At 41.0% G+C, this 17,220-nt stretch overlaps 1 protein-coding gene across 2 annotated transcripts; it reads left to right on the top strand.

The window, feature by feature from the left end:
• Nucleotides 1-1,262: 1,262 nt before the first annotated feature.
• On the top strand, nt 1,263-14,474 carry LOC111253142 (protein HIRA-like). Of its 2 annotated transcripts, XM_086992894.1 has the most exons (19): nt 1,263-2,364; nt 2,485-3,077; nt 4,081-4,160; nt 4,329-4,422; nt 4,695-4,781; nt 5,186-5,284; nt 5,468-5,607; nt 5,903-6,634; nt 6,801-7,244; nt 7,555-7,782; nt 8,458-8,564; nt 8,932-9,055; nt 9,231-9,449; nt 9,656-9,924; nt 10,231-10,353; nt 10,565-10,619; nt 10,838-11,150; nt 11,377-11,712; nt 11,994-14,474. In XM_086992894.1, the coding sequence occupies exons 2-19, from the start codon at nt 3,038-3,040 to the stop codon at nt 12,452-12,454; spliced, it is 3,951 nt and encodes a 1,316-aa protein (XP_086849020.1). In that variant the 5' UTR covers nt 1,263-2,364; nt 2,485-3,037; the 3' UTR covers nt 12,455-14,474. The 2 variants fall into 2 exon arrangements, with proteins under 2 accessions (XP_086849020.1, XP_086849021.1); XM_086992895.1 differs by lacking the exon at nt 7,555-7,782 and having other exon boundaries at nt 1,269-3,077.
• The last annotated feature ends 2,746 nt before the right edge of the window (nt 14,475-17,220 follow it).

Here is a 17,220-nt window from a genome sequence, read left to right as displayed (position 1 = left end):
TTTTTATCCACTGCAGCACTGAATGCTATAGCTTATATAGAAGATGCAATCGTCAAAAATTCTTATCAAGTCGTCAAAACGATAAAAATACAAGTAGATTTTAAAAGTCCGCGAGCATGGACGGAAAATCCTGTCTGCATTGGTTGTCCCGTTTTCTTCGTCGAGCTGAATTGTGAATACTTTTTAAGGAAATTTGCCTGGCCAATCAGGTAACAGAAGAGCAAAAAGAACAGCTTGCTGAGCGATGACAGTCCAGCCCAACTGAGTGCGTACGGGACATACACACCCAATACAGCGCTGCCTCCAATAGATGTACGACTATGAAACTCAAGTAGAAAAGATTTTTTAACTGACTATAAAATGTTCTAGTATAACTGCACTACTTTTTTTTTTGTTTTTTTTTTTTATCATTGACTGCTCTTACTATTCAGCTCTGAATCGGTTCCGGGATACCTGTGCCCGGCAAGGCATTAGCAATAGTCACTTATGCTGAGCTCTTTATATGAGACAAGCGAACAGACGCAGCACCTTCTGTTATCCGTCGAGAAAACTCAAATCAGCTTTTTTCCTTGTTTACTAGATGGAAAGCTGCTTGGCTTCGCGTCGGACTACCTCTTTCTTCTTCCAGCTGATCTCGGTGTGTTGACAGTAATACGACGGTGACTAAAGTAACTGCTAACAAGCTGCAACTAGCACTTATAATCCATATAAAGTAGCCTTTCTTGATCTGCTGGTGATTAATAGATGGATTTTTATTACCTTTTTATTCCGAAAATTAGTTCTACCCATCCCCAAGGGTCAATACCACCGTTGTCAACAAACAGAACCGCTTGTTCTGTTCACGTAAGTAGTCTTCTTGTCTAACTCCATTTTAATTTCGTCTGCTACTTGTCATGAGGTTTTCTCTCTTGCTCTCGCCAGCCTCTTGCTAGATTTTTAGCACGACACGGCGATGACTGCATAACAATAATAATAATGTTTCATTTTATTGCTGCTTTTTTTAAATCTACCAGTAAGCAGCTTCAAAATGTCGCCTGCGCGACATCTGTTCTATGTATTATATTAAATGCAGGTGTGTAACAGTTGAACCCAATAAGCAGAACAGGATTTGTGCACGAAGGGCAGGGATCAAAAGTATTATTAACAAACAACGACAGTTGCATCGATATGTTAGCAGGCTTCTGCTATTGCAGGCCGCCATCGCTGACAACAACAACAACAACAACAACAATCAATCGAAAAGCGCGAGTAAGAGCAGACCGTAAGGCATGCATCCAACATTACAACAATATTATCGGAAAGGGGAAAGGTTGAACGTGTTTTGTGTTGTGAAGCGGGCGACAAATGCCTCTCTACGTTATGCGAGTGCGAATGATACCGCTGCCGTTTCCGAATGTGTGTGCGCCCTGTGTTTTTACACCCGCGGCTGCCGTTCCTATCTGTGTTGTTTTGGTTTTGATGGTTGTGGCTGCCGCCGTTGCCGTTGCCGCCGCCGCTCCCGGTTCCTCTAAGTTCGGCGCCGTGACGGCGCTTCTCTTACGGCTGATCGAGTTTGTTTGGTAGTGGTAGACGGACATTCCTCGGTGCTGGTTGATCCGTGTTTCGAGTTCCATCTGGCATTAGAACTCTGTCCCGAAGTCGCTAGTTGTAGATTATAGCGTTGATAGTAGTTAATCAGTGCTTTGACGCTAGCCTTCGTCATGTGGGTCAGATAAAGAACAGGCGGCGGGGGTGCTGGTGGAAACCCAGAAAAAAAAATTGCAGTGAGCAATGATGATATGAAGAGGATAGTAAATTCTCAAAGAAGAGCCACTGAAAGGCAAGCCTATACTGTAACCAAGATTCTACGTGCGCCGATGCATTGTCTCTCTACCATTGTCCCATCTGTAGCTGTAAACAACCGAAGCCCTGTTGGTTTACGCCGTGTAATTCGACAAATTTTATCAACAATCATTGACGTTGATACTGCCACTACAAATTCTACTTTATATTGTCATCGCACATCGCCGCACGAAGGCGGTAGGTAGGACTTGGCCACGATCATTTGCTACTATAAGGAGGGAGCTGGAGCAAGTTGTCGTGGGTGTGTTGCAGAAAAGCAGAGAAAGGATCCACACATTATTATTATTATTGTTAACATTTTTATTGCTGATCCAAAGATAACTAGTGGTGTGCAGTCGAAAACTGCTATCGTTTCATAGAGACGCCACGGTGTCCGAGAGAGCAAAGCATCGCTTACACAACAAAGATCTTGTACGACGACACATACACCCAACGCACTAGCATCGGAAGTCAATGGATAGTGGCCGTGTGCTGGCGGTGCTTTCAGTAATGCTGTTTTTTGTGTCTACTGCTGAGAACAACGTAAGTCGTGGGTATCGTTCGTTGTGTCCTATGTGTCTATGATACTGACCGTACTTACTATCGGTTTCTACATATATAACACTGTCAAAGGTGGTGCTTTGGTCTCTTTTGCGAGGGCAGCTACCCTAGGTGCTCGTTTTTGGTGCCTGTGTTCGTGGAATTCTTGATGCTGTCGTTGTGAAGTAATGAAGAAGTGATCGTACCGAAAGTGAGTGTATAATGGCGGTAGCAAGTCCAGCATCGAAATCGGCTTTTTGAGTAAAATATTTTTCAGACACGTTCTGAACAAACATGGTTCTCCTCAGGCAGGCCGGCAGGACAACGTCGATTAACGGGTCTAAAAGAGGGCGACGGACCAACCGGCCTTTTAAGAACTAACATCTTGACCCAAGGAACGAATTTAAACGAATATACGTGTTGGTGGCAGCAGCAGCAGCAGCAGTAGAAATAGTGAAGCAAGATTCACGAGCCAATCACTCCGAATCATTAGTCGAGAGAAACTCATCTCAACAAGATAATACCATTAGTTTCCGTTGATATGCCTCATGTTGTTGTCAGTGGAATAGTGTGGCTGCCAATTATTCTGTGTTGACGTTAGCACAGCATATTTTCGTCTACAGAAGCAACGAAAAAAAGAAGTTCCACGCCAACGGACAACATAAACAAAAAAAATATGGTGAAACTCTTCAAACCAAGTTGGGTTAACCATGATGGTAAGTAGATCTGGAAATAAACCTATACTAGACCGCATTGATGATAATTTAGATCTGCCTATTAATAATTTATATCACTCACTGCTTATATATATGGTTTATCAATCTTCTGTATTTAATTTTGTATTCCGTCTGCATATCCCTAGGCATTCTTAATAAATACCAGCTGAGAAGTTTATCGAGTCGTAAATGCCTTTTCCCCCTTTAGAGAGTAGTAAGTATATAATTGTGGGCTGGTCGTTAAAAACAGACGTTTTTTCGCTCCGCGAATTTTAGCTTGCATTAGTCGATGTATGTGGTAAAAAATGATGAGAATTTTCTTGGTCATGAGGTCAAAAATTAATTGATCACATTTGCCATATTTAGGCTTTTTTATTTGATCATGCTGTAACATATTGATCCTACCTACGAGATTTAAAAGTTCTTAACTGGTTTGCTTGGACAAGGAAATTGCATCTGTACATATAAGTTTTCAGAAGAAACACTAGGCTGTATTATTACGATGGCCTATTATTGACCTCTTGGTCGAGTCCGGCACTTTGATTCTATGATTTCGAGAGCGCATGGTATCTAACAGCCACAGCCTTCTGATTAAATTAAGCCAAAATATATATGAATGCTTAATAGTAGATTTTTTTCAAAGTGTAACAAAGAATACGCTGAGTTTAGTTCCAGTTTGTTTATTATTGCTCTCTCTGAAAGCTTGTTACAATCGTGGCCTTAAGTCGTTTTGAACTTACTTAGTTTAACGATCTGAAGTTTCCTAAACTGCATTTCAAATAGGTTGACTTTTAACGGAAAATTCCCCATCATCATTAGCGGACACCTTTTTGACGACCGCCGCATTACTACAGCGTTCAATTGCACATTGAATCTTATACAAAGACTCCGCTGCTATCCTCAAATACTTACCTTCTATTGTCTTATTATCTGCTATAGCAGTTTGTTTCGTATTTTCGATTACGATATACTTCAGCAGTTTTAACCATTTTTTTGCCCATAGGCAATCCGATCTTTTCAGTCGACGTTCACCCGGACGGAAGCCGTTTTGCAACGGGAGGTCAGGGTCAAGACTGCGGGCAGGTGCGTTTATTTAATCGATTGTTTACAGTACATTTGATATCTGAATTTATTTTTCTCCAAAGTTATTAAAAATAACCTATCTCCGTTCAAAGTTAATGTCCGTATCCAGTTTTCATTGGTATGGTCCTCTAGCCTTTTCTTACTAGATTTGTCTCTCTGTCAATTTAGGTGTGCATATGGAATATGGGTCCTGTGTTACGAGCCGACGAGGAGAAAAAGGATAGCATACCGAAGCTGTTCTGTCAACTGACTAATCATCTTGGTGATTATTCTAATTCATGATTTTAGTATTTTTATCGTAGCTCAGTAAAAAGTAGCCTGTGACTTAGAGCAGTGTCATTTAGTAAAATGATCAGTTAGTTTGTGAGAAGTCACATGTTGATCAACTATTGATGATTTTCTTCTCTGCTAGCCATTTATGTACGAATCGGAACTTATTTCTCTTGGGTCTAATAAGGCGTCGAATACGTTGCCTTTAATGATCCCCAAACTCGCTTTAAAGGTAGAACTTTAAACAATCTCTATGCTTTTCAGCCTGCGTTAATTGCGTTCGCTGGTCTCACGACGGCCGTTTTCTAGCTTCGGCTGGTGACGATAAAACAATCATCATTTGGCAGATCGGTAAGGAACTCTTAAAATATTGTCAGTAATATTTTCAAATATTGAGTAAAATACGTATCTAATGATGCGTTTGTTCTCTCTAAACAAACTTGTGATCGAATCCACCACGCCGTTCATGCTTAGGTTTTTGAACTCAGAATTGTAACTTACTATAATGGCGTTAGAAAGGGTAGCACAAAAAATTAGTCTGAAGATGGTAAGATTTTTCACGCGACAGAATTCAGTAATTTTTCGTTTTGAAGACTGTTGATTGTCCGAAATATGGTAACTGCCTGATATTGTCAGAGAAAGTTGTCGCTTACTTCGGAATAGCATAGTGCCGTAAATGTTAAATATAAGTTCGCTCATTTCCTTGTTGTTTGCTTTAACGTTCCTAGCATATATGTTTTGCTCTAAATATTCAGGTCGCACAATTAGCGGACCCGGATCATATGGCGCTGCATTTGGAAAGGCTAATGTCGAACAGTGGAGAACCGTGGCTTGTCTGAAGGGCCACGATGGAGGTATGTGACTCTGTAGTTGTTTTTATTTCGACAGGGAAAGTAACGTTAGTTACGGTACTTTGTTTCCTTCGTTTTCAAAAGCATCTTAATATCTGCACTCATGATCTAAATGTTGTAAAACTAACATTGGTAAGGATTGTTTGAGCTAACAGCTTTTTCTTTCCTTCCCATTTCAATTGGCAGACATTCTTCATGTGGCGTGGTCTCCTGCAAGCGACGAATATATTGCATCCTGTTCTGTTGACACAACAGTCGTTGTGTGGAATACTCGTCGATGGCATGAACGTGTAGCCGTTCTTCGAGGACATCAAGGATTTGTCAAGGTAAAAGTCACATGTTTTGGATTCCTTTTGCTTATGTTTCTTTCAAGGTTTAGCAAGCTCAGTGTTTTCCTTTCAGTTCTAATTGTATCTAGAATATAGCTACTAAACCAGTAGCTATGTTTTGATATTTATTGGCGACGAGTCTAGCTATCTGGTGCATGGGGTGCTAAATCGGATTCATCTAGCTTCACAATTAATAACTAAGGAGATGGTAGAATCAATTAAAATGGGTTCATTAATTTGCTGTTATCATTATTTGATTTTATTTTAATTATTTTGCCTACATTTGTTTCAGGGCGTCTGTTGGGACCCATTAGGGAAGTACGTAGCGACGCAAAGCGATGACAAAACTGTGCGACTTTGGCGAACGCACGATTGGCAACAGGAGTGCGTCATTTCAACACCTTTCGAAGAGACCGGCGGTACAACTCATGTTTTGCGCTTAAGCTGGTCACCGGATGGTCAGTACGTTGTGTCAGCACATGCGATGAACAACGGCGGACCGACAGCTCAAATCATTGAACGGGGCGGCTGGCGAACCGTTAAGGATTTTGTTGGTCACCGGCGAGCAGTCACGGTGGCCCGATTTTTTCCCAGTATACTTAAATCAGCCACCAGCACAACGAATTCTTCTGGCGATAGCAAACAGTATCTTGCGGACATGTTCAACTGTTTGGCGATCGGATCTCGGGACCGTTCTGTGTCCATATGGCGTAACGATCGTAAGCGTGCACTCTGCGTTGTACATGATCTCTTCACGAATTCAGTCGTTGATTTGGCGTGGAACCCGCTCACGCAACAGCTGTTGGCATGTTCGTCCGATGGCAGCTTAGCGGTACTTGACTTTTCGGCTCATGAACTTGGCAAGGCAGTCACCCAAGAAGAGCAAACCGGCCTTTTTCAACGTCTGTACGGCCTTGAAGGTGCCGGGCAAGCGGGGCAACTGGCAGGATTGGGTCTCAATACTTTACTTGTGGAGAATGTCGACGTGTTAAAGGCACATGGGAAAGCTAAAACCAATGGAGTGGTACGTGGACAAAAATTTAAGTTTTTTTTTTATGAATGCCAGATTTTAGTGAATGGCAAAAAATATACCGTTATAGAACACGGAACTGAGATTATGCCATAAAACATGTAATACATGGCCTGAAAGTGGGGACATTCAATTGAAGTGTTTCTTTCTTTATTCGCAGACTCCGACGACAGCTGTTCCTCGAACGGATGTCTCACAGACAACACAAAGTAACCCGTCTATGGTTTCTTCTCAACGTTTGGCGAAAGGTCCCACAGATCGACAGATCGAAACAATTCTTCCCGATGGCCGACGTCGCATAACCCCATTGTACATTCCTCTGGACTCGGTCGGACCTGAGGGTGGCGAAGGCGGACCTCCATTGACATTCAGCAGTTCCAGACAAGAGAAATCCAAAATTCTTGTCGAGAAACGGGAAAACTCATCTTGCTCCCTGCCCCCGGTACCAGCTACTGTAGCGACACCCCAACCGCAAGTGTGTTCCGGCCCAGACCTTACTATCGCCCCTAGCAAGCAGAACCAGTCTTCTCAGGTCTCACAAAAGCCTTCACAGCCGCCACAACAGCAGCAACAACAACCACCACCAGTTCATACACAACAAATGGTGCGTTTCTTCTTTTTATAGGATCGACGATTCCCTGAGCAATCTATTTTGATCTGAACGTTAGTGTTCTCACGGAGTTCCGTCTAAAGCTTCGTTGACAGATTTCACAAAGGTAACACCTTCAAACGATATTTAAACAAGTCACGCCGAGCGCGTCCTCGAGAAACGTAAAAATTTGGTGATCAAGCATTGAAGTCATCTACTATAGTGTTTACGCGTCTATTACAGTGCTGCTTTAGAGAAGGCCTTACTGAATGAAACAAGAGAGAAGGGAACACGTATTTTAGTTTAAGACACACATTTTTTTTAGACTCAACCGGGTCCGGTAATAGCGAGCAATGCTGCTGTCGATGGAAAGGCAAAGCCGAAGAGAATTCGGCCGACATTGGTTAGTGCTCCTGGCGGCCAGCCTATTGGCACCAACGGACTGCAAAGCATCTCTTATCAGGATAATGCGTCCCCTACCCCAATTCAATCGGAGGATGTCAACGCTCAGCAAAGATTCTCCAGCGTCACCGCCGCCGCCGTTAGTCATCAGGTGCGATGATGACTAACTAAAATCCTATTAAAGAAAAGGAAAGAAAAAATGTATCTTCAAACTGGATTTCAAAATCGTGCGCAGCAGACGGAGCGTCGCTATCGATTATACAGTCGGCGGATAATCACATACCATATAACTCGGCAGATGCACCACTTTTGAAGCTACGCAAACAAAAATCAAACATGTGTTCTCATATCAGGTTTATACCGAATATAATTTCAGTCAAGTATGCAACAGCTACGCTTTTTCAAGTTTAGTACAAGATAAAACAGCCATTCTAACGCTTTATTACGTTTATTATAACACAATTTGTCAAGCTATAAGCTTGATTCAACTTTTTTTCGTTTTGTAAAGCAATCTTCGACTACGAGCATTTGTAACTGAAATTTGCATCAGAGTAAGATGCAGAATTCCGAGATTTGATATTGAGGGTGCTCTCGAGGGTGGGACATCAAACATTTTTTTTAAATGCAAGTTCAGAAGTGTTTTACGGCAATGCACTAATGCACGAAGGAAGTTATTTACATTGATCTAAGTTAAAATCGAGAAATATTATTAAAAACAAAGGGTGATTTTGACTGCTTCACCGGTCGCTTTAATCAAAAGCCATCTGTATTTTGTTAGCGATTTTCGGAATTTTGAAATGGGGGATCTATATGTTCTATTTTGCAGGTATCTGGTCCTATGCAGCTACCGGTTAATGGAGCTCTTGTGCTTGGCGCACAAGTATACCCCGCATTGCAGCTTCGTCAGCCGTGTGTGATAAATATTGAATTAGGGTAGGTATTCATTTTGAAATAAGGCCACAATAGTGTACCACCAATTTTTGTTTTCTGTACATGATACTGGAAACCGATTGTTCTGTATACTATATCTATAGTATTTTTAACTTACGCATCCAGAGCATACTTAGGATATTTAAAAAGACATGCTTCGAACAGTGCTTTTATTGTTAATTACGCCTTTGCTTACGTAGATGAGCCATGAGTAATAAGAAATTTACTCTACATTATATACTCTATATTACTACTTACATAAATGATAAGAAACAAAGCCTGTTTGAATGAACAACTTATAAAGGATACTTGATATAATCTGAGCCGTGAATAGTTAACTGATCTACCTAGAATTCACTTGATCGTGCAGGCTGACCGTGCAAATTACGATCAACATCCCTGTAGCGGGCGGATGGACGATGTCACGCATTGTGTGCACCAAAATTGTCACCGGATCAACATCCGCTACCGAAGGTGCCCCGATATCGCAAGAGGTTAGCCACAATCCGCGCGTCGGACTAAGGTCATCTTTTTATATTGGATCTGTAAATAGGCTTTGCTTGTTTTTTCCTGCTGATCCGGGTGCATTTTTGATAGCACAAATATAAAGAATAAAACTGGTTACATACATCTTTTATCTGTTTTGGGCGGTGATTACGCGACTTTCAGTTGTGGGACACGGTCCTAGAGGGGCGTGTCTGTGCGGCGGCTGCTTCCGTCAATCTGACGGCGTTGGTTGATTCCGAGGGTCACCTAGTACTTTTATGCACTCGATCTGGTCGCAGATTGGTATCTCCTCTGGTATTGTCTGGCCAAGCGGCCATGATAACCTGCCGAGGCTGCAGAATCGCGGTGCTTACGGTGGATGGAATGCTCACTCTTTATGAGGTGAGTAGTACTAACAATATACTTCCTATTTTAGTAATGTCCAGTCACAGATGACATTATCTGTCTAGATTAAATGTTAAAAACTATTTTCAGTAGCTGCAGCTCTTATATAAGCTCTCTCCGTGAACAATTTTCCGTGAACAAGTGGAATGTCTCTTAAGCTTTGTTGATCTTAATAAAAAAAATGTCTGATCTACTTTGTTTAGGTTTCAAGACCCGAACCGGAAATAGGCGTGTCATCCAGGGCTGACGCACCGAGCAGTGAATGCAGTTATTCTGCCAGCCTTGCTAGTCTGGTTTACGGAGATGGGCGCGGTTGTTATCGACGTTTGTTGTCGGAAAGTGTTCGATCAATTATGAGTGCCAACAAATCGGCAACACTGCGTTCACTTGATCTTCTACAGCCTCAAGGACTTCCGTTGCTGTCACTTTCCAATGGTCGTAACTACTTCTTCGACCAGGAGGCTTCGTCGTGGTGAGTTTTCCTCGACCGTGGGATAGCTGCAATTTTCTATGAGTAGAAATATACTTTATTGCTTTTCTAACGGTTTTCCTAAAATATAAGTCTATGTATGTAAAAGCTTTTCAGTCATTTGAACATCAGAACATGTAAATTCACCACAAGAAACTAACACATGTGGACTTTATAGTACAAAGAGGTATACTTCGATCACACATACTTTTCTACAGATATCAGTCAGGAACGCAAATACGCTGTGTAGATTTGTATTAAGTAGCCATCGCCTAATGCATAGCCTTCCTTTCTTTGACACATTTGCAGGAGTTTGATAAGCTGGACTAGCGGCGTGATTAGTCGATGTTCAGATCATTATGCCGCGCTACCTGTGGATAGCACCCCGAATCAGAAGGGACCTTTAGAACGAATACAAGGATCACTTCTTCGGTACGTTTGTTGAAAATTGTCGCAGCTTAGTAGCGCCATTTACGCTGAGCACGTCTCATTTCCGATTGATTTGTTTTTAGCTTATGCAAGTTACATATAGATCATCGTTTCTACAAAAATAAGTATGTGAGCTGTGATAATAGCTATGCTTAAAGAAGCTTACGAATAAATGATATCACAACAATATAATATTGATTTGGATGTTCCTCAGGTCTACCGCTAGCCGCACGATGAGCAGCCTCCAAGCGAACCCATCGATACAAAGGGTAAGAAAAAAAAAAACAACTTCTTAGCGAACTTTTTTTTATGAACTGTTAACTTTGCCACTGCTTACCAAATGCCATTCGGTGCGCAAATATCGCGAGTTTTTTTATTTTCTCATAACTAACACCCACCATAATCGATGTACAACAGTAAATATTCACAGTTTACGTTAGGTGACACGGATAAGAGTTTTTTTACGCCAAACTTGCTTATATTACAGTCGGCAACTCTTGCCTTTCTGGAAAGCGAACTCAACGGAGCTCGTGTTCTGTCATCACCGAGTGAGTTCCGCTTCTGGGCATTGGCCCTTGTGCGTTTCTTGGCCTCTGAAGGCCTTGAAGCACGACTTCGATTGGCGTTGGATGACATCATTGCTGCCGATGGATTTCACAACGAGACCGAGTTAAGTTCTGTCAGTGCACGCCAGATGCTCGCGGACGTCCTTCCTGTTATAGCGGCCAATCTGCGATTGCAGCGCGTCTACCTTGAATACAAACAGCGATTGGAGTTGCTTCAAGGGGCCAGAACGCACGGTAAGTGCAGATTAAGCCAATATGTAGTTAAATAAATTCTCTGAAGTCAACAAGAAGTTAAACCAAAATTGATAAGGAACCAATATCCCTAGGAGTGCGTTGATTATGGTTAGTAGAGCATTAATTAGCTTTCTTCTTTTGAAACACGATGCGTTGACTTTTTCTTCCTTTGAATAATATGTAGCTGTTGCGTATTTTTAACAAAGTGTTTCTGTTATGTTCATAGGCAAACTGCCGCGCGTAAGTTCACTACGTGCTCGGCAGGCCGCGGCCGTAGCGAAGCCTCCACGGCGACCTAGTCCACAACCGGAGAATGTTTCTATTGCCGTCGGCGGCGTGGAGAACGGGACGTCAGGCGCCGGAACTGGAACAACTACGCCTAAACAACCGACTCCTGGTGTGCAGCCAAGAAAGAGAGGTCGTCCTCCAAAGAATCGTGGTATTTCAAAAATTGCACGTGTAGAACAGAGGGCGGAACCCGTAGAAGAAACTGAGGTGGATGCGCAAGGTCCGTTAGCTATAAACGGTACGGTACAAGAAAACAACAACCACAACAACAACGGTAAGATACATTGTAAATAGCTTGTATTGTAGAATATTATTAAAATCCTAACTGACCGCTTCGGGAAATTATCTCTGGCAAAGCTCCGCATGAGCGCTATTTACACATTGCGATAGACGTACCGTTTCTCTACGACAATTTAAAATCCCACGCAGTTAAGCTTTGCTGTCAACTATAATTTTTTTTTTATAATGAATCCGTTAGGTTTCTTTCGGTATGGCTAAATTGCGGTTACAAATTGTAGCTTCTCCCTAAATAATGTCCGTTCATTGTCATCGTAGGATGCACGACCCAAGCTGGGAGTACACTCACGAATGAAGTGAAAGAAGTTCTCACTCACAAACAACTAAATGGTGATAACAATAGCAGCAGTACGAACGAGATCGATGGCGATGATCGAAAAATAGAGTCAACAAGCAAAGATGCACCAACAGCAGCAGTGGGGGATTTGGTTATCACAGAAGCCAATGGCGGTAAAAGTGGCTCGCCGTCGATGGCAACAAGCGGGGGCTCCGTCTGCCGGGTTCTTCAAGGAGTTCTCAAAGCTATTGAAAAGGAGGAGGAGCGCGAACAGCGTCAGGATCATGACGACACAACGATACCCTTGGTAACCAGTCAGCCCATATCAGCAGCAGACGCTGCAGCAGTAGCAACAACAACAACAACAACAACAACAACGGCAACAACAGCTGTTCTAACTGAAACAGCAAACACTGCCACCAGTATAGCAAACGGCAGCTAGGTAACCGCCGCCGCTAGCTTGCGTTAGTTTTATTCTAATCTATTCTACGACGAGTTTGATATATCAGTGACATCGAAGAGACACACTCAGTCTCATGAACTCCCTCAAAGGACAGGGGAAAAATAGCAGGTCAAACGGGGGTAAATCGTAACAAATTTAACTCTGCTTTATAGTTACCCGAAAAAGTCGACCTCAACTTATTTATTCTGCTTAATGTAATGACCAACAAGCAAAGTGAGCGACCTCGATATATTGTAAATAAGTACAAACAGACACACACACACACATACACACACGTATATATATATATATATATATACATAGGTAAAAGATATGTATGTCGTAGCTAGACAGATAAATACTATATCCTTAGCTAGGGTTATCTTATTACAGAGCAAATCAATATCTGAAATTGATAAAGTAATCAACAATAAACGTGGGAGAGAAAATTGCGGGTATGACAGATCCGCCTGTTTTACTATCAGAACAGAAAAGTGGATGAGGGTATATCTTCACTCCGCCAAATGTATCAATAGACATGATTATCTTCGTGATGATCTGATTGTACAGACAGTTACCATTAGTTACTTGGCGCCCTGCGCCGTGTCCAACTGCTCAGTAGCGAAATATCCTGAACAGTGGATGCGTACGTTGGCGCCTCGAGATTGTATATTTTCTTTCGGTGTCAAAGATCCAAGACTCAATGAATATTGACAAAAAACATAGCCTGCATAATAATAAACATCTATGTTTTTTAAGTGCTGCGGTCTTCTGGTAGGCTGCCTAAAAGCCGCGCCAGGCTATCCGTGATCATAATGACTAAATCTCCATGTATGATTACCTTGCAAAACGGTTACAACATCATGCATACGTTGCCGAAGAAAGACACCTACGGACAAACTGCAGCATCCATCGACTGTAGTTGTAGCAAAATTGGCGAATCGATGGGCAAAGGTGTTTCAACAATGCATTGTGAAAATAGTACGATGAATGTGCTGCATTACTTTCTGCTATCAGTGATTAGGATTTTCTCAGTGGTAATCACAGTTTTCCATGGCAAATTGTCGGAATACAACACATTTTGTACAATATATTCATAATAAATACACGCGGCACCGGGCAGTATTTGCAAGTGTATCGAATAGGGCTAGTATTTTTTTTTCTAGTAATATTAGACAAACAACCTTGCTATTTTCTGCGACACTACATTGTAACGGGCTGACTCAAATCTGATTCCAGAAACAGAGAGCTTGCCTCAATGTGCAAGTTTATGCCAAATGATCTTGTAATGCCTTAACTGTGTAATAATATAAGTTTTCCATCAAACTGAATCGTAACGTTTGTTATATGCTTGTATTTATCATGAATATTAGCTGTACATTAGCTTTTCCATAAATGAGTTGTTCAATGACAACAAGTTCTTTTCTATAATAGCGATGCAAACCATATGTATTTGATCACTCCTCGGAATATCGGAAATTCTCAAATCTATTTTTGCCCATATATTATTCCATTATCAGCTCAGGTCTCGATTTGATTTGAACTATTCCTGCGCCTATTGCTGTTTCTAATTTAGGTGGCATCTCAATCCTTGCTATCTGGCTTTCTTTTTTACCCTGCCGGTAAGACGTATTTTTCATTCAAAAAGTTACATTCTCATTTTCAATAACATAATTTTTACCGAATTCACCAATTTGCTTCATTAACAAACAACTAAGTGTTGCCAATATGCAACCATTTTAGATCAGCTATCAACTATTATAGACGCTTAAATACATTCATAAGGGTGATAAATAGAGAACCAAGGCTTGTTTAAATATAACCTGTAAATAAACCTTGTGTATGTAAAGATAACTGTCTGACGAGTGTAACTGTGTAAGTGGTTAGAAACCTACGAAGGAAAAAGGCCGAGTCAATCAACGAAATTAACAACGCGTAATAATTAAATCTGTGACGAAAGTACCTACTGGCTGCCGTATCATACTGCCGATAAATAAAAAAAAACTGTTAGCGAATTCAATGAGGGTTTGCTTTTTCCTTGTAGAACATTTGTTTTCTGGTCTAGATGTAGAACACAACATATAGTGTGAAGGAGTTCTAGATCTGGCCCTTGACGACAAACATACGTAACAATTTCGCATTTTTGTAGGATGTAAATATTTACCTGCATCATGTCTTGACCATTAAAATTTTCAGCAGGCAGTTATGTTGACGATCCTCCAACCTCAAAAAGTCGTGTACTGAGACGGAACTTGCAATACAGTGTACCAAAATTCTTAATCGTTTAGAAACGTGCATAGTATTTTTTCTTTGCTTTTATTGTCGTAATTATTAATTATTAGTTATAGATTAGTAATAATAGTTTTTGTGACAACAACTCATTTCAATTTTATAAGTCAATTTATTTGTTTACAACCTTACTCTGTTGAAATAGCTAAATAAGACGGCTCGAATATTCGAAGCCAAAGCTCTTTGTATTGCGTATCTCGTTGTAATCTCACAGACAGACATTATTGTAGGTTCAATAAATGACGTACACAATGATCAGGCATGATGTAGTGTGTACAATGCTTTATAGTCTAAAATGCTCGTATATTAGCCCCTTAATACAAATACAATTAATCGAAATCTGCGTCTACTGAATACCTTCAGCGTTCCACTATAAAATCTGCATTAATTTAGTAAATAATGTAAAGTAAGCACTTGACAGGGAGTCTATGGCACTTTAAAGCTATTTTGGCTTGTGCTGTCCTGCAGTAAATTACGATAGGTTCAATGATTAAGTTTTGATGGCTACTAATTTTCTCTCAACATCAATTTTTGGGTCGTCCAGGAAAAGTTTGGCAAGATTAAACGAATTCTAGAACATTCGTGTTTCTTAAGAACGGACAAGGTCAACTGTTTGTGTTCTTGGGTGACACACAAACGGGGCTCGAGGTACAATTTAACTGGTTGCACGGAGTTAAAGAATGTCCAGTTCATGGTTTATACAGAAGCTGCAGTTACTTTGAATACACGAAGGTAACCTTAGTCGAATTAACAGACACTAAAAACGTAATCCCGCAGTACTTGAAAGGCGCTAGAATTGCAAGTGTAAGGGATATGCGCGCCGCATACATGATGCACCAGTAAGCATTTATTGTAGGTAGAGACGCTATAATAAGCCTAGTTTCTGCCGAACTGGTTAAGTTGACATCTACCGATGCCATCGGGACGGTCATGGAGGTCACTCATTGTACAGTTTCTTTTGTGGGATGGTACCAGGGTTCGTGTACTTCACTTTTAGGAAGCTTGTCAAAGAATATGGGCTCTGAGCTTTAAGAGCGAAGGCAGCGATAGGTCAGGCACAGGAGAGAGCTCAGAGGATACCAATGCAGGTCAGTGAGTCAATAAAGCAGGAAATAAACAAGTATAACGAAAACTTATTGAGGCAATAGAAGCATCGAAGCGGCTTTCAGTTATGGTAATGGTAAGGAAAAAAGACTTTGGAATCTGATCATGCGTGAATGCAAGGCAAATGTATGGATCTATTTTTCTGTATTCTATCTAGAGGATCTGGTGGTAGAGCTTCAAGGTAGCAGATTATTTTTGAACTTAGGTGTTACCGCACCATACTCCAAAAGTCGACCTAGCAGCAACGAATAAAAATATCACAGCATTTGTTTCACTGTATGGTCTTTTTCGCTACAAACGATTTTCTTTTGAGCTTACTCCGGTAGCACTGGCATTTCAACAAATGATGAAAGTTTTTTTTCAGAAATCTAGGCCATGTAGCTATGTACTACGACATCGTCTCGATTTTCAGCTAGCTGACGGCGTAAGGCGAGCTTGATGCCCGCTTAGGACGAGTATTTGAGTGTATACGAAGTATGCAGCAATCGGCGTTGACAAAGTATCAAAGTTGGGCTAGGTGGCATGACACTATCTGTTAGCAATTTGGAAGCCAATGGGGCATTGATGCTTACGTCAATAGGTAAATTAGTTAACTAGAGTTTGAAACGATTCATTTCCACATGTGATTATGTATCGAATGCTTATCAAACTTCGTAGTCATACCCATGTTAATCATAGTAAAGAAAGTTAGGAGAAAGAAAAGGTAGAAACATAATGGCTGTCAAAAAGCTATGAATTACTTTATAAATGATACCTAAAAAATACAAAAAAAAAACATTGAAAGGAAAAATCTGAGATATGGATGCAGAACCGTTGGCAGTATCTGGCCTTGGCAGACCTGGTTGGCAGTAGTTGCCGCCGACAGAAACAACAGATGGTCCAGCTGTTAGATCTGCGGGAGGAGTCACCGTTTAGTGGATCATGTCTGAAGAAGTAACTGTAATAGACCATATGATATAGTAACTACAAGCAATAATAAATAACTCTGTGTAAACTACTATTGATGGGTAATTTACGGTCGCTGTTAATTAATGACAATTTATCTGAGACCAAAGGAGTCTTAATGAAAAAAGAAGGAACTCTAAAAAAGCTAGACGCCCGTGCATTACAGGGTGCTCACGAAAGTACCAACTAGGAAGTAGTGCAAACGAATTAAAGGCGGAGACAAAAAAAATGCATACATTCGTCGACAGGGCCACAATTATTGAGATAAATAATGAAGTTACGATAAATTACTGGAAACTGTATTCAATGTTGTAATATATATTATTCTTGATGTTCTCTTTTCACTAACCATAGAAGTGTATTTATGGTACTCTATTGTACTATCCTTTGTGACAGGTTAAAAATAAATCATAATCTGCTCAAGACGA

This window comes from Varroa destructor, unplaced genomic scaffold (assembly GCF_002443255.2).
Source record: "Varroa destructor unplaced genomic scaffold, Vdes_3.0 BEIS01000006.1, whole genome shotgun sequence".
Taxonomy (NCBI): Eukaryota; Metazoa; Arthropoda; class Arachnida; order Mesostigmata; family Varroidae; genus Varroa; species Varroa destructor.
The sequence above is the reverse complement of the archived record's forward strand: the minus strand, read 5'-3'. Positions and strand labels throughout refer to the sequence as shown.

Coding starts and splice junctions, on each gene's coding strand:
- LOC111253142 (XM_086992894.1), top strand. CDS start 3,038: ATGGTGAAACTCTTCAAACCAAGTTGGGTTAACCATGATG. Junction 5,285..5,467: donor TCTGAAGGGCCACGATGGAG/GTATGTGACTCT, acceptor TTCAATTGGCAG/ACATTCTTCATGTGGCGTGG. Junction 5,608..5,902: donor GACATCAAGGATTTGTCAAG/GTAAAAGTCACA, acceptor CATTTGTTTCAG/GGCGTCTGTTGGGACCCATT.